We start from the raw sequence: 18180 nt of genomic DNA, 5'->3' as shown, positions 1-18180 counted from the left end.
GTCCCTTTACCAGTGAAAGAACACTGACTCTGAATATCAACATGTTTATTACATCTAAAATAGTTTCAAAATTGCTTCACTAGTACCACTACAATAAACAATCCTACTAAAGAGTTCAAGGTTTATTTGTATTTTTCCCCACCACTCCCATACCCAGACTGTGGGTAGATAATAAAATACTTAGAATAGTTCTTTCTCCCCTTCCCACCTTCAGTATGGTGAAAGTATTCTTTGTTTCTTTTTTTTGTAATGATACCCAGACATATGTATGTTTTCTCTTCTTCTTCATATGAAAGGGAGAATACTACACATTTTGCACATTTCCTAGAAGTGAGATGACTGGGTTGAGGGAAAATGTATATGCAGTTTTGCTGGGTATTACCAAATTCTAACCATGGTCATACCATTTTTCATTCCTACCAGCAATGAATGAGTACCTGTTTCCCCCAAATGGCTCAATCGGACAAGAAACAGTATCTTTTTAATTTACATTTCTCTTATTATGAGTGAAGTTGAGCATATTTTCTTATGTTTAAGGCCATTTTTTACATATCTTTTAGTGATTATTCTCATATTTTTTGCCTTTTTTAAATATAATTTTTTTATCTCCCCCCAAGTTATTTATGAATTAGGTATATTAATCCTTTATCTGTGATATGTTTACAAATATTTTTTCCCAGTTTGCCATTTGTCTTTTGACTCTGCTTATGGTATTTCTGGCCACACAAACTTTTTAACTTTTATGTCGACAAACTTATCTTTTATTGCATCTATACGTTGTACAATAGTTAGACAGCTTTTCACTGCACTGAGCTTAAAGAGAAATTCATCCATGTTTTCTTCTGACATATACTTAGTTTTTTATTTATTTTTTTAAGAGACAGAGTCTCACTGTCACCCCTGCGAAGTGCAGTGGCACAGTTATATCATAGCTCACTGTAATCTCAACCTCCTGGCTCAAGCGATCTTCCCACCTCAGCCTCCCAAAGTGCTGGGATTACAGGGATAAGCCCCTGTGCCCAGCCCTAACATTTATTTACATTTGTTTTTTACATTTACATTTCTGATTCATTTGGAGCTTACTCTTGAATATGAGAAACATCTAATCTTATCTATTTTTTCCAAATGTCCACCCAGTTGTTCCAATACCATTTGTCAAAGACTATATTTCACTGTTTTAAGATGTAATTATATTCTAGATTTTACTTGTAGTTGGGTCTATTTTGAGACTTTCCACTCTTATGCATTACCTATTCTATTCTTTGTATCCTATTCCGTTTCTGTTCATCTACTCACGTACCAGTACCGCACTCTTATTAATAAAAGTTTTTGTGGTGTTTAGTCTCCGCTAGGGTTAATCCTCCCTCAGAGCTCTTTTCAGTTTTTCCCTAACTATTCCTGTGTGTACAATCTGCTATATGAATTTTACAGTCAGCTTATCTAGTTAAACAAAATAGCTCAATGGAATTTTTATTGGTATTAAATTGATAAATTAACTTGGGGAGAATCGACATTTTCATGATGCTGAGACTCCCCAATCAAGAACAGGGGATATCTTCCTAGTTTTCCACTTTTGTCCTTTAGAAGTGTTTCATAGTTTTTTTCACATGGGTTTTGGACATTTCTCAGGTTTATCCCTATTTTTTGTTGCTATTGTAAATGGGGCTTTCTCATTTACTGTATCCTCTTTTTTTTTTTTTTTGAGACGGAGTCTCACTCTGTCACCCAGGCTGGAGTACAGTGGCGTGATCTCAGCTCACTGCAACCTCTGCCTCCCGGGTTCAAGCAAGTCTCCTGCCTCAGCCTCCCAAATAGCTGAGACTACAGGCATGCACCACCGTGCCCAGCTAATTTTTGTATTTTTAGTAGAGAAGGGGTTTCACCATGTTGGCCAGGCGGGTTTAGAACTCCTGACCTCAGGTGATCTGCCTGCCTCGGCCTCCCAAAGTGCTGGGACTACAGGCATGAGCCACCCTGCCTGGCCAACTGTTTTCCAACTTTATCTTCTAACTGACTATTATGTATGAATGCTACTGATTTTTGCATATTAATTTTATATTCTGATACCTTGATGAATTCTATTTATAGATGGTTTTATCACAGATTCTCCAGGGTTTTCCAGGTATACTATCATGCCGTCTACAAAGAGAGATGTTTTACATTTTATTTTTCTTTTCTTTCCTTCTTTTCCTTTTTTTTTTTTTTTTTTAGATGGAATCTCACTTTGCCCAGGCTGAAGTGCAATGGTGCAATCTGGGCTCACTGCAACTTCCACCTCCCAGGTTCAAGTGATTCTTCTGCTTCAGTTTCCCGAGTAGCTGGGAATACAGGCATGCACCACCATGCCCAGCTAATTTTTGTATTTTTAGTAGAGAAGGGGTTTCACCATGTTGGCCAGGCTGGTTTAGAACTCCTGACCTCAGGTGATCTGCCCACGTTGGCCTCCCAAAGCACTGTGATTATGGGTGTGAGCCACCACGTTCAGCCTTTATGTTTCTATTATCATGCCTGTGATTGTTTTCTCTAGGTTAACTGCATAGGCTAGCCAACCAGAACATTTACACAGTAGCGGAGACAGCAGGCATCATTGCTTTGTTCCCGGCCTTAGAGGAAATGCCTCTACGGTTTCCCACTAAGATGCTGACTCTAGAATTTAGATGTATACATTTTATGATGTAAAGGAAACAGCCACCTATTCTGATTTTCTCAAGTTTTTATTAGGAATGAGTGTTGAATTTTGTCGAAGGCTTTCTGTGATCCATGAAGATAATCGTATAATCTTTATAGTAATATACTTTCAAATATTGAACCAACCTTGTATTCCTGCTATTAAATCCCACTTGATCATGGTGTATTTTTTAAAATGTGGTGTTGCAATCTGTCCCTTAATATTTAAGACTTTTATATCAATATTCATAAGTGATATTAGTCTATAACCTCTTTTTTCCATGCTATCTTTATGAGGTTTAGGGTTATACCTGATAAAGACAGCATAAAAAATCAATGTTATATTTGTTTAATTCAATGTTATACTTGCTTCATTCAAAGTACTTGGAAGTTTTCCTTTATTATTTATGCTCTGAAACAATTTATGTAGCATTAGGACTATCTACCTGATCTTTAAAGGTTTGACAGAAGTTTCCTGTCAAACTATCTGGGCCTGGTGTTTTTATATGAAGTAGTTCCTTCGTAACTTTCTCTTTTCTTCTATGGAAACTGGTCTGTTTAAGTTTTCCATCTCAAATTGGCTCAATTTTATTAAACTGTATGTGCCTAAGAAATTACCCATTTCCTCTAGGTTTTCAAATTTATTTGCACAGAAATGTACTGTAGTCTCATAGTATTTTTTGAGATTTTCTCTGTATTAACAGTGTTTCTCCCTTGTCATTTCTCATTTTGTGCATGTTTTTACTCCACTGTTTTATTATATTAATTAATGTTGTTTTTTTCCCCCAAAGAACCAAGATTTTGATTAATTTGATCCACTATTTTTCTGTTCTCTACTTTATTAATTTCCACTTTTATCTTTAGTAGTTTCTTTGTGTTTTTTGTTATTGTTTACTTTCTTTTTTCTAGGTTTTTGAGTTGGGAATTTGTTTATTTTCATTATTTCATTTGTATTGATTTCATTATTTCATTTGTTAAACACTGTTGTTTTTAACATTATTCCATGGATTTTAACATATAGTATTTTTGTTATCTGTAATTATTCTTCAAAAATCCTGTAATTTCTGTTTGTATCTCTTCATCCAAGAGTTATTTAGAAGGCATTTTAATTTCCAGGTAAAAGTGTCTTTTGTTTTTTGACTTTTAGTTTCAGTTTTCATTTCCAGTTTTATTGCATTGAGATCACAGAGAATAGTTTGTAGTAATTCTACCTTATGGGACCTACCCATGTTTTCTTTGTGCTCTAGTATATGACACATGATTAATTTTTATGAACATCCTGTGTGTTTAAGAAGAAAATATATTATCAAAGTTCTCTGCGTATATTTCAAATATTCTTTATATTTTCCACCTTTTTACAATCTCTGCTTTATTTAGTTATCCTCAGCTCTGTATTCCGCTTTACTAATTTTCTCTTTAGCAATGTTTCATCTACTGTTAAACCATCTACTGAGGTTTTCATTTCAAGAAGTTTTCCTTGATCGTTTTCTAAATCCATCCCTTATTTTGTGGGTTCTATTCCTTCATTTACACCTTCAAATATGTTAAATACTAAGTCAGGCAGAGTGGCTCACATGTGTAATTCCAGCACTGTAGGAGGCTGAGGTGGGTGGATTACTTGAGCTCAGGAGTTCAAGACCAGCCTGGAAAGCATGGCGAAACCCCATCTCTGCTAAAAATACAAAAATTAGTCGGACATGGTGGCACATGCCTGTACTCCCAGCTATTCAGGAGGCTGAGGTGGGAGGATCGCTTGAGTCCAGGAGGTTGAGGCTGCAGTTTGCCGAGATCGCCCCACTGCACTCCAGCCTGGGCAAGAGTGAGATCCTGTCTCTAAATAAAAAAATAAAGTTAAATACTGTATTAAGTATTTGTGTTAAATATTTAAAGTTTTTTTCAGATTGCTCTAAATCCTTAAATATGAATTTTCCCATTTCTGGTCCTGTGGGAGTCTTTCTTGCCACAGGACTTCTTTATGTGTTTTATAATTTTTTTACTCGAGTTCATCTTCTGTGGATCATTTTATCGAATGAACTGCATGCATATATTACTGACATGCTTAACAAATTTGTAGAGGATAAAAAGGTAATTAATATGGTTAATAGAATCATACAAAATGACTTTGATGGAATAAAACAAGATGAATCTAAAAAAGATGACAGTTAACAGACATAAAGTTTGTTGTTTTAAGAAACCTGGTCTCATTATGTTGCCTAAGCTGATCTCAAATCCTGGCCTGAAGGAATCCTCCCAAAGTGCTGGGATTACAGGTGTAAGCCACCATGCCTGGCCCATATATCATTTTTAACATGGGTTCTAAAAGGACTTCAGAGATAAAGGAAACTTAGCTTAATATCAACATATACAAAAATAAGGCCGGGCATGGTGGCTCACATCTATAATCCCAGCACTCTGGGAGGCTGAGGCAGGCGGATCACCTGAGGTCAGGAGTTCAAGACCAGCCTGGCCATGGTGAAACCATCTCTACTAAAAATACAAAAATAAATAAATAAATAATAAATATAAGAGCAATGAGACTACAATATAATGTTGCTGCTAAAAAGCTGATTTTGCATTAATGGAAAAATGAGGGAAATATTAGCATTACTCTATCCTAGACTCAGAATACAACTGGAACACTGTCTTCAATTTGACAGTGTTCATGCCTTCAATTTGAGGCATGAAACTTTAAATAAATAATTTAAATGCTGGTTTCAATGAATCTTGTCTATAGAATGATTCAAGTTACAACTCATACAACAAGCCATCTCAAAAAATAGCTATAAAGGCAGTCTTCAATAATTTCAAAGAAAAAAAAAAAATCAAAGAGCAACCCTACATCAATTCCTAGTATGTCACATAACACAGACTGAGATGCACCTTGCTTCAATAACTACGACACTAACACATAAAAATTCCCTTAAAAACATAATACTCATCAACTGACAAAGAAAAAAACCCCATGATACTCAATGTCTTTACTTGTTTATACATATACCTTGAAGAGGGATTCTTTTCTAGGCAGGGACCTGGATAGGATGAGATCATTTATTATGGAAAAAGGAGCAGTATATCAGCTGAGAAAGAACTTTAGGAAGAATAAACAGCCTAACATATAAGGCAATTACTATCCCATTTTATAATCCTACACTTACAGTGAAAACAGAGGCCCTAATTTTTACTAATAATCTCAAAATATTTTGCTGCTTATAAACTTAAGGAAAAATACAGAGAAGCATCAAAATGCAAAACTGATGTCTCAATAACTATAGTCTGGATATTATCTTCAAATAGGATGGTTCTAAGGACGATAAAAGTATACTAATTTGCTTTTATAAATACAGTTGTAAAAGCATCCTATTCTTAAGGCTATTTCAGGTTTAAATTTGGTCACAAATGCCCTCAAGTTGTCTATTTCTCTCATTCCTTCACCCCAATTTCTTTACCTCTATAAATTATTATTAAATAAACCTTGTCTCCTGCAGTGAATGGGGAGTAGATGAAGCAGCAGCATTTTTCTTTCTCACATGTCCTTTGAATGTGTCATCATGCCTGACACTTATTTTAGCAGAACATGCTTCCTAATACTCACATCATCTTCTCTCAGGGTTTGAAGAAATTCTTGCAGTTTGTCTGCTGTTTTTTCTGCTGCTAGAGATAAAATCTTCTGGTCCATTGTTGCTCATATCACAGAACTATAAGGGAAAAACATCAGAGGTTTTTTTTCTGCTGCTAGAGATAAAATCTTCTGGTCCATTGTTGCTCATATCACAGAACTATAAGGAAAAAGCATCAGAGGTGGGTGAAGATTCCAGAAATGAACAAACTTGATTTTTTTTCCTTCCCTGTTAACTGAATATTTCATACCTATTATGCAATGGGTGCTCAACAAACTTAGGACTAACTATCTTTGAGTAGGTGATTGTTTTTTTTCTTCTTCTTCTTAAGTTCAGTGGCGAGATGATTCTTAAGCTAACCAAAATAATCTTGAAAATTCCCTGGAATTGCCTTATTAGGAACCTATATTCTAATCAAGTGGTTTCATAATTTTTGCCCACACTTGTTATCATCTGCTCACCATACTACCTAGAACAAAGCCTCCACTTAACAGCATATCAAGTATGTAATACATTATATATTATCATAAGCATGTAATAAAGTATTTGACAAATAAATGAACCAATAGCACTATAAATGCTATGTGCCAATTAAATGGTATAAAATCAAGTGAGAAGGAGAGCCCAAGAGTGTGAGGCTGCAGTGAGCTATGATCATGCCACTGTACTCCAGCCTAGGCAACAAGTTAAGACCCTGCCTCAAAAAAACAACAAAAAAAGAGGCGGGGCACGGTGGTTTACGCCTGTAATCCCAGCACTTTGGGAGGCTGAGGTAGGCAGATCACTAGGTCAGGAGATTGAGACCATCCTGGCTAACACGGTGAAACCCTGTCTCTACTAAAAACATACAAAAAATTAGCCGATGTGGTGGGAGGCGCCTGTAGTCCCAGCTACTTGGGAGGCTGAGGCAGGAGAACGGCGTGAACCTGGGAGGCGCAGCTTGCAGTGAGCCGAGATCGCGCCACTGCACTCCAGCCTGGGTGACAGAGCGAGGCTCCGTCTAAAAAAAAAGAAAAAGAAAAAAAGAAAGAAAAGGTGAGAGGTTACTAAGGTAAAAGATGTAATTGTGTTCTTAAATGTCAAGGCTTCCCATCAGAGGAAAGCTTGAACTGGAACTTAGAGATTAAATTTAAATAGTCAAGACAACCAGGTTGTATACATTATTGAGAAGAGTATCATGAACAAAGGCATTCATATGGGAAATGAGAAATTTATTTGGGGAAAATGAGTAAAATGGCTGAGATAGACTCCAAGTAGGAAAATAATGAGTAGGAAGGCTGGAATGATAGGCTGCGAGTAAACAGGTTAAGGAATTTAGATTCTATTTCGTAAATCACTGAGAACCATTAAAAAATTCTGAGCAAAAGACAATCTCACAAGATTGCAAGTGTTTGAGGAAACAGAAACTAGCATCTTTGTGCAGATTAAAGTGGGGAGAAGGTAAGGAGAAACAGCAAATGCTAAGAGACCATTTGGAAGTTATTTTAGTGGAAATAATAAAGACCTGTACTAGGGTGGTGACTGGAGACTAGAAAAGATGGGATGAAATGGAGGCACATGAAGCAGATAGAATTCAGTGAGTAGCTATGAAAATAGAAGGGGGAAATACAGCCTAGTAGAAAGAAAATCTGTTCCTCTTCTTCCTCCTGTGTTTCCCGTCTCCATAAATGGTACCATCATCCACTCAGCTGCTCAAACCAGAAACCTGGGTAACATTCTTAACAACTTTGCCTTCATCCTTCACCACATCCATTCCAAGTCCTGTCAATGTTACCTACTAAAAATCTCCCAAATCTGTCTACTTTTCTCTATCTCCACTACTGACACATTACTCCAAACCCCCATCATCTCTCACCTGAACTACTGCAATCGTTTCCTAACTTGTCCCCTCTGTGCAGCCACTAAAGTGATGTTTTTGAAACACAAATCTGATTATCTGACTTATCTTCCCTCCATGCCATCCGCATCTTAAAGCTCTTCAGTGGCTTCCATTGCTTTCTTATCAGTCCCAAATCGTTAAGTAAGGATAAAATTAAGTCCTGCAAAGTCTGACCCATGCCTAACTCCCCTTCATCACTCTGCTCCAGCCATACAGAATTGCTTCCAGTCCTTTAAATCTCCAAGTTCTTTCTGCCACAGGCCCTTCCACATGTTTGCAGCTGGAACTTAAATAAATATTCCTCTTTCCATCCACTGCCCCGCAATCTTTTATTACTAATTCCTACAAATCCTTCAGATCTCAGCTGAATACACATCTCCACAAAAAGTCAATCTAGGCTGGGCGCAGTAGCTCACGCCTGTAATCTCAGCATTTTGGGAGGCCAAAGAGGGTAGATCACGAGGTCAAGAGATCAAGACCATCCTGACCAACATGGTGAAACCCTGTCTCTACTAAAAATACAAAAAAATTAGCCGGGCGTGGTGACGCACACCTGTAGTCCCAGCTACTCGGGAGGCTGAGGCAGGAGAATCACTTGAACTCGGGAGGTGGAGGTTGCAGTGAGCCAAGATAGCGCCACTGCACTCCAGCCTGGCGACAGAGGGAGACGCCATCTCAAAGAAAAAAAAAATCTATCTATCTATCTCAGTCTAGGTTAAACGTTTCCGTAGTACATCCTCTCATGGCACCAGTAAACTCTCTTACATACTGTCACCAATTTTTAATATTACATGTGTAATTATCAGATTAACAAATGTTATCTCCCACTAGACTATAAGTCCCGTAAGGGCAGGGACCGTAGCTGTTTTTATCACTGTATCTCCAGCACTTAACACAGTACCTAGCTCAAACTAGGTAACTAACAAATATTTGTTGAACAAATTATTGAACCCCTATAATAGGGAAGACACTGGGCCCAGCACTTTACGTTCATTAACATGACCTTCACAATACCACCTATTAAGTACGTGTAATATTAGCCCCATTTTAAATGAACAATTTTTGGGATTCAGAGATTAGGGAATTTTCCCCAAGATTAGAAGGCTAGCAAGTCGCATAGAGAGAAGTGAAACCCAAGTCTGTCCAGCTCCAGACTCCAAGATCTCATGCTTTGAACTACCGGATGCAAATAGGGCACACCAACCTAATAAGGTGTCCAGCCAGAAGGGACAGGCGGCTTCGGAGGGGAATACGTTTATATCAATCTAGGCACATTTGCTTAAATCATCCTAAAACCAGAGGTAAGACCACAGGCGGGTGGCTGTCAATTCCCTGAGTGCGAAGTAAATTTCTTGTCAAGAGACGCCGGAGAGCATCAGAGATCTGAAGTCAAGATCCGAGAATGGCAGAGCTCCGCCGGCGGGAAACGCTGCGGCCTTCCCTTCCGGGTTCTTCAGTTAACAAGCCGTGAACGCAAATACAGAAACTATAACACGAAGCAGCTGGTGATGGAGACCGTGACTGGACAACAAATGCAAAGCAAAGTTAAGGGAAATTTCTCAGAAGAGCTGAACCTCGACCAAGGGAGAAGAATTTAACCGGAGGGGCTCCCACTGAGGCACACCCCTAGGAGGGAACTGCGAAAGCTGAAGCAGGCAGCGCGAGACAGCGGAGAGCGTCTACTTTCCAGGCCACAGAACGCCAAGTCAGAACACGAGCCTCCTTTCCCCCACAGAACTGCTCCCTCCTAGGGTCCCAGTCCCACAGCCCGAGCCCGAGCAACTCGCGAGCCGCTCTATAGTCACCACGGCCTCACCTCCGCCACAAACTTCCAAAAAGCCCGCTCAACCCAGCGCCGCCACACTTCCGTTACCCGTAACAACAAGTTCCGCCCTCGCGGCTCACTTCCGCCGTCCGAGTACCCGCGGGCGGGGTGTAAGATGAAGACTCAAGGGGTGCCGGGAAGCGTGCGGAGTTCTAGAATGTCCCCGCTCACAGTCGGAGGGGGGCGCTGCCTGTCCGAACTCGCGCTCGGGACTGCCGATGAGCACGCGCTGTGGGACCTGAGCGTGCCCGGCGCGGTGTCCCGACAGGTTCAGCTTCCCTCGTGCCCTGTTGCGGGAATAGTCAGTGTGGGAGGGGACTCACAACTGGTGGCCCTGCAGGTCTTGGCATTGGAAAAGCCTGGAAGGCAGAGGCGGATTTCATACTCCACCTTGTGCCAAGAGACAGTAACCCCTCAGATGTAAGCCCCCTGTTACTAGGGGTCTTAATGGACTTTTGTGGGTTGTGGTTTTTGTTTGTTCTTTGTTTTGTCTTGCGCTCCCCTTGCGTAACCCCAGCGTTTAGCGCGTAGCCTGGTAAAAGCAGCGAATATTTGTTAAATGAACAACTGACAGTAGAGCGAAGACCGACAGAGGGTGGGCCGAGATTCTGTTTTGGGTTGACGGATCACCTTGTGCAAAGGGTCTGAGAGCAACGAGCAAGCAAGAGAACCCCTGGCCAGTTCAGAAGGCGAAGGTGCTGGGTGGGAGTGGGAAGGCAGGGGTTCCTAACTCCTTTTCACATTGGGGGCAGTGGGGAACCGCTGAAGGGGAAGGATATGACTATGTTCGCATTGTAGAATGCTATCTCCGGCAGGTGAGTACCGCAGAAACTGTTCAAAAGATGAGCCAGGTGGGGAGGACCGAAGGCAGGACCCCTTAGGAGACTAAGTTGTCCCAGAGATAGGTGGTGGTGGCCCAACCGCGGCAATGGGGACAGAAAGGAGTGGACTGCATGTGAAAGAGATTAGGAGGTAGAGATTTAGGAAGCCCAAATATCCGGATTTGAGGGGGTGTGGGAGTTGTTGAGGAATGTTCAGGCTTGAGCGACTGGGATTGGGGGGTGGGGAGTTAATCCTGCAGTTGACTAACACAGGGAGCACCGGAAAAGGATGATGGGGTGACGATGAACCCTTCAGATTTGAACTCACCAAATTTGAGGTGCCTGTGGGATGGCAAGTGAAGGAATGCTAAGATCAGGGAGCACTCAGTATGGAGCCTGACTCGACTCCCAGTGCGCGGGGGTAGAACGGGTCTACATGGCCAGTTATTGAAGAAACATAGCTGTTGGAGGAGAATGGTGCCTCTCAGCTGTCTAGACCTGCTCCTTGCTTGTGACCCTTCGGCATTTTTTTCCTTCTACATTTCTGTCCCAATACTGAGCTGTGATGTTTAATTAACACGGCAGCTTGAGGTAGAAAATGATTCCTGAAAGGAATCCTTTACCTTGCCAAGGAAACAGATTACTTTGCCTCATCTCCCCACACAATCTCCCAGGCTACTTGTGGGATTCAGACGTGAATCTGTGGGTCTGGTTAGCTAGGACAGGCTCATTAGCCTTTCGGAGCCTCCACTGGCGTATCCCAGGCGTACTTACTGAATTGCTTGTGTGTCTACCCACTGGCATTGATGTTTCAGGGCTCTTGTCTCCCCTTGTTGCATGAATGTATCATCTGTGTTTTCCATTTGCATTAATAGGTGTTACATATGCAAAAGAAGAGAAGAACAGATTCATTCAGATGAACAACAATGGTTTTTCACCCTGGTGCAGGCTTCCTTAATTAAGGAGCAAATCTTATCCGTCTGTTTCATCAACTAGACACTATACACTGAGAAGCTAGTGATACACTGATTCTAGAAAATACAGCCAGTTAAAAACAGGTTTACAGTAATGGAACTAAATGTTCTTCAGACCTTGTCAATAGTACTTGTTTATCTAACAACATTATAGCTATTAATATTTACAGGAGTCCAGAGAAAAAGTACAAATGGAATCCCCTTACCACTCCCAACTCAGTCCTGCAGTGTGAGGTCTCAGGCTTCCTATGCCTGCATGTGGACACCTAGCCTGAAGATCCACACCATGACTCCCCCACAAAGCTGCCCTGTAGCTACCCTTTGGGTCTAGAGCTGTACATACTAGCAGGTCCACTCTAGGGAGGGTGGACCTAGGAAAAGGCCTCTCTGGGCCCTGGAAGCAAATTTGAGGATGGTTAAGTAGATACCTAGAGCATGATCTAAAGGAAGGTATGTGGGCACATCCTCTAGGTTCCTTAGACTCTGGGCAGAGGAGGACCAATAAGGCTCCCACCCAGCCCAAGAGCTCCAGTTGCTTGGGATCAAGGGCAGCACTGCTTGAGAGAATGATCAAGGTAACACATATAAAGAGCCAAACTTAGAAGCACATGAAAGTGTTATTTCCTTCCAGCAATCCCACTACTGGGTATATATCCAAAAGAATTGAAAGCAGGATCTCAAAGAGATATTTGTATATCTATGTTCATAATAGTACTATTTACAATAACCAAAAGGTAGAAACAACACAAATGTCCCTCATTGTATGAATGGGACATATGACCGGGTGCAGTGGCTCAAGCCCGTAATCCCAATACTTTGGGATACTGAGGCGGGCAGATCACGAGGTCAGGAGATTGAGACCATCCTAGCCAACATGGTGAAACCCCGTCTGTACTAAAAAAAAAAAAAAAATACAAAAAATTAGCTGAGTGTGGTCTCGCACGCCTGTAGTCTAAGTTACTCAGGAGGTTGAGGCAGGGGAATTGCTTGAACCCGGGAGGCGGAGGTTGCAGTGAGCTGAGATGACGCCAGTGCACTCCAGACTAGTGATACAGTGAGACTCCATCTCAAAAAAAAAAAAAAAAAAATTGTGGGACATACATACTATGGAATATTATCCAGCTTTAAAAGGAAGGAAATTCTGACACATGCTACAACATGGGTGAACCTTGAGAACATTATGCTAAAGTGAAATAAGCCAGTCACCAAAAGACAAATACTAATGTACGTGATTCCATTTATATGAGATATCTCATCAAATTCATAGTAACACGCCGGGCACAGTGGCTGACACCTGTAATCCCAGCACTTTGGGAGGCCAAGGAGGGTGGATCACCTGAGGTCAAGAGTTTGAGGCCAGCCTGGCCAAAATGGTGAAACCCTGTCTCTACTAAAAATACAAAAATTAGCCAGGCGTGGTGGCAGGTGCCTGTAATCCCAGCTACTCAGGAGGCTGAAGCAGGAGAATTGCTTGAACCCAGGAGGCGGAGGTTGCAGTGAGCTGAGATCATGCCATTGCATTCCAGCCTGGGTGACAGAGCAAAACTCCATCTTAAAAAAAAATTCATAGAAACAGAAAGAAGGATGGTGATTCTGGGGTCTTGGGGGAGGGGAAATTAGTTATTACTTAATGGGTACAGAGTCTCAGTTTTGCAAGATGAAAAAGTTCTGGAGATCTCTTGCACAACAGTGTGAATATACTTGACACTACTGAACTATACACTTAAAAACCATTAAGATGGTAAAAGAAACAAACACAATACCACCTGGATAGCTCACAGGTTGTTAAGGAGAACTGGTTTACTCCACAGGGAAGAAATTCCAGTTTGGTAGAGTTTGAGGCAGAGGTTTAACTGCTCACTATTTATATCACCAATTTGTAGAAAAGTGCCTGGCATAAGATAGTGCTTCATAAGGTTGTTTTGTTTTGTCTTTTGTATTGTTTTGTTTTGAGACGTGTTGGGAACAGGCCCCCAAATCTGGCCATAAACTGGCCCCAAAACTGGCCATAAATAAAATCTCTGCAGCACTGTGACATGCTCGTGATGGCCATGATGCCCACGCTGAAGGTTGTGGGTTTACCCGAATGAAGGCAAGAACACCTGGCCCACCCAGGGTAGAAAACCGCTTAAAGGCGTTCCTAAACCACAAACAATGGCATGAGTGATCTGTGCCATAAGGACATGTTCCTGCTGCAGATAACTAGCCAGAGCCCATCCCTTTGTTTCGGCGCATCCCTTTGTTTCCCATAAGCAATACTTCTAGTTAATCTATAATCTATAGAAACAGTGCTTATCACTGGCTTGCTGTCAATAAATATATGGGTCAAACTCTGTTCAGGGCTGTCAGCTCTGAAGGCTGTCAGCCCCCTGATTTCCCACTCCGCACTCTGTATTTCTCTGTGTGTGTGTCTTTAATTCTTTAGTGCCGCTGGGTTAGGGTCTCCATGACCCAGCTGGTCTCGGTAAGTGGTGTCCATATGTGGGGCTTGAACTGGGGTTGAAGGATCGCTAGAGCGACGGTTGGAGAACATGGAACTAAGCTGGAGGACACTTAGTACTCTTAAGCAATCCCTGTGGTGAGTAAGAAGGGGAGCTCAGAAGCATCAGGGTAACAATGGGAAAGGTGTGGGCTCTGGTTTGTTCCACCTTGGAACCTTTTCACACTAATGATGAGGAAGACGGAAAGTATAACAAACTAACAAGAGGAAACAGAGCAGGTTTGTTTGCCAGCTAAAGCTAAAGTGGCAAAGGAGGAAGAGGTTTATCCCTACCCTTCTGTAACCCCTCATTATTTTGAAGAAAAAGAGTGGCCTGACCCTCCAGAACTTTCTTTTCTGGAGGACACTGGGCAAAAAATAGTTGCCCAGTGACTGTTCAAGCAGCTCCTTGAGCAACCGCTCTCAGTTCTATTCAGGCAGGAATTCAGCAAGCTAGACGGAAGGGTGATACAGAGGCTTGGCAGTTCCACGTTAGGATACACCCCCTGGATCGACAGGGAAATGTTATAGCTACATTTGAGCATTTTCCTTTTAAATTACTCAAAGAATTTAAACAAGCTATTAATCAATATGAACCAGGTCTATGCCCGAAGTGTAAAAAAGGAAAACATTGGGCTAATCAATGTCACTCTAAGTTTGATAAAGATTAGAACCCAGTTTTGGGAAATGCCATGAGGGGCCTGTCCCGGGACCCGTTCCAACCTGGGGCATTTCCGGCTCAGGCCACTCCCTCACCCCGTACAATGTCTGTCCCCCACCACAGCCAGTAGTGCTGCAGCAGATTTATGCTGCACAAAAGCTGCAAGTCTTCTGCCTGGGGAACCCCCGCAAAAAGTTCCAACAGGGGTCTGTGGACCTTTGCCAGCAGGGAGGAAGCAGAGTGGAAAGTAATCCATAAAAACTGGCCCCTTACAATTGGCAATATTTGATTAAATCATATAGATTATCCAATGGTGTCTATGTTCAATTCCTGATTTTGATAATTGTACCGTGATTAATTAAGAAAATCTTAGTCCATTCAGGCTGCAATAACTAACTACTATGGACTGGGTGGCATCTAAACAACAAAAATTTATTTCTCACAGTTCTGGAAGCTGGGAAGTTCAAAATCAAGACACCAGCAGTGTTGGTATCTGGTGAAGGCCGTTTTCTCATAGACGGCAACTTTTTGCTGTGTCCTTGCAAGGTGGAAGGCGCGAGGCAGCTTTCAGGTGCTCTATTATAAAGACACTAATCCCAAACCACCGCCTCCTAATACTATCTCTTTGGGGCTTGGGATTTCAGTGTATGAATTTAGGGGAACACAAGCATTCAGACCAAAGCAAAGAGAATGTCCCTGTTTTTAGGAAGTCCACACTGAAGTATTTAGGAGTAGAAGGGCATCATGTCTGCAACTTAACGCTAAAATAGTTTAGAAAAAAATATGTTGGCCGGGCGCGGTGGCTCAAGCCTGTAATCCCAGCACTTTGGGAGGCCGAGACGGGCGGATCACGAGGTCAGGAGATCGAGACCATCCTGGCTAACACGGTGAAACCCCGTCTCTACTAAAAAATACAAAAAAAAAAAAACTAGCCGGGCGAGGTGGCGGGTGCCTGTAGTCCCAGCTACTCGGGAGGCTGAGGCAGGAGAATGGCGTGAACCCGGGAGGCGGAGCTTGCAGTGAGCCAAGATCTGGCCATTGCACTCCAGCCTGGGTGACACAGCAAGACTCCGTCTCAAAAAAAAAAAAAAAAAAGAAAAAAATATGCTTGGACATGGAGAATGAAAGAGTAAACGTGAAGTGTTAACATCTAGGTGAAAGGCATGTGGGAATTCTGTGTACCATTCTTGCAGCTTTTCTGTAAAGCTGAAGTTATGTCAAAATAAAAAGTTAAAAAAATACTGGCCCAGTTGCAAATCTAGTGGACCTCTCTGGTCTATAAATAATCAGCAAACTGGGCCTTGAAGTGCTATCTCAGCCCTTTTCTGTGGAGAGGTAGATACCTGTTCTCCTTCTACTTCGCCCCTCTTCTGCTGTCATCCTAGATCATCCTCATCCTATGGCCTCTTGGCCACTCCCCTCTCCACCTCCATGACTTTCTCTTCCACATCACCTCAGCCACTCACCCTCCTGGTCATACCCCAAGCCACCTCCCAAATCACTACTCAGATAGCAACCTCTCAACCATCCAATTAGCCTGCTCAATTATTCCCACCTACCTAGTCTCTAATCTTCACTGCCTCTGACTCCTCATCTTCAATTGCAAGGTTAAATAAACCATGTATGCAATATTTATTTATTTATGTATTTATTCATGTATTTAATATGGGTTTTTTTGTTTGTTTGTTTTTGTTTTTTAAACAGTCTCGCTCTGTCACCGAGGCTGGAGTGCAGTGGCATGATCTCGGCTCACTGCAACCTCCGCCTCCCAGGTTCAAGCGATTCTCCTGCCTCAGCCCCCTGAGTAGCTAGAACTACAGGCGCGTGCCACCACGCCCGGCTATTTTTTGTATTTTTAGTAGAGACGGGGTTTCACTGTGTTAGCCAGGATGGTCTCAATCTCCTGACCTCATGATTTGCCCACCTCAGCCTCCCAAAGTGCTGGGAATACAGGCATGAGCCACTGCGCCCAGCTGTTTTTGTTTGTTTTTTATTTTGTTTTGAGATGGAGTCTCACTCTGTCACCCAGGCTGGAGTGCAGTGGCACAATCTCTGCTCACTGCAATCTCCGCCTCCCTGGTTGGAGCAATTCACCTGCTTCAGCCTCTCAAGTAGCTGGGATTACACCACCATGCTTGGCAAATTTTTGTATTTTTAGTAGAGATGGGGTTTCACCATGTTGGCCAGACTGGTCCCAAACTCCTGACCTTATGATCCACCTGCCTCGACCCCCCCAAAGTGCTGGGATTACAGGCGTGGGCCACCATGCCCAGCCTATTCATTTATTTGTTTTGAGATGGTCTCACTGTTGCCCAGACTGAGTGCAGTGGGGTAATCATGACTCACTGCAGCCTCAGCCTCCCAGGCTTAAACAATCCTTCCACTTCAGCCCCCTGAGTAGCTGGGACTATAGGCACGCACCACCACACCCAGCTAATTTTATTTTTTTTGTAAGGAAGGGGTCTTGCTATGCTACCCAGGCTGGTCTCAAATGCCTGGACTCAAGCAATCCTATTGCCTCAACCTCCAATATTGCTGGGATTACAGGCATAAGCGACTGTTCCCACCATTTGCCCCCTTTTGCCTTTCCTTCCATCCCATTCACTCAGCAAACCCTAACCCTGTATGAAGCCATCTGTATTCTCTTGTTGGAGCTATACTTCAGCTGCTGGATTGTGCTAGAGAAGTAACATGTAAGTGGGTGCCCCAGTCTCAAGTGGGCCTTCAGCACTGTCAGATAATCTTCCCCAGTAAGTTTATCCTTCCTTTCTTCATGAAGTTGTACTTGACCTGCCCCCACACCCCCAAGAAAGAGAGAAAAAAATAAGTGCCGTCGGATGGATATTTGTATTAACTCCCCACCATCAAGTCTTTAAACTCAGTGTCCTCAGCACCAGTTCTTTCCTCCAGCTCCCTGTAGCAGTGGAGGGTGTTCCACCTTCCCGGCCGATTCTGGTCCCTCTGCTAGAGGGACAGAGACAGGTGCTGAAGGCTTCCACCTTCTCAGCGAGGACCTTACTACCACTTACCCCTCTCAGACCTTGGTCTTTAACCTCTAACTGTCTACAGCTGCCCTTTCATAAACACATCTCTTTTGGTGGTGAGGAGTTAAAACCAAGTTCCCATCTGAGGGCACCTATTTTTTCCCCCCTGAAGTAGTGAGATCATCTGTGGAGAATAAAGGAGGAGATGGAAAAGTCTCCCCCATCCATCTAAACAAAGCTCCCCTTGAGCTCCCCTTGCCTTACAATTACTGC

General features: G+C 42.3%; 1 protein-coding gene across 10 annotated transcripts in view; it reads right to left on the bottom strand.

Moving 5' to 3' along the window:
• Window positions 1–10034, bottom strand: part of FANCI (FA complementation group I) — an 81655-nt gene extending 71621 nt beyond the window's left edge. For 5 of the 10 annotated variants that reach the window (XM_065548399.1, XM_015453366.3, XM_015453367.3 and 2 more), the window contains exons 1-2: window positions 9980–10034; window positions 6260–6362 (exon numbers count right to left, since the gene is read on the bottom strand). Coding sequence is in view for 5 of the 10 variants with exons in the window: in XM_015453366.3 (XP_015308852.3) it covers window positions 6260–6343 (84 nt within the window). In the remaining 5 variants the exon portion in view is untranslated. Of the gene's footprint in view, window positions 1–6259; window positions 6444–9367 lie in introns of all 10 variants that reach the window. The other 5 variants (XM_073996682.1, XM_065548397.1, XM_045395973.2 and 2 more) reach the window with 3 other exon arrangements.
• Window positions 10035–18180: the final 8146 nt, after the last annotated feature.

The sequence above is a fragment of the Macaca fascicularis genome, chromosome 7, assembly GCF_037993035.2.
Source record: "Macaca fascicularis isolate 582-1 chromosome 7, T2T-MFA8v1.1".
Taxonomy (NCBI): Eukaryota; Metazoa; Chordata; class Mammalia; order Primates; family Cercopithecidae; genus Macaca; species Macaca fascicularis.
Note: the sequence above shows the minus strand (reverse complement) of the source record. Positions and strands in the feature narration are given on the sequence as shown.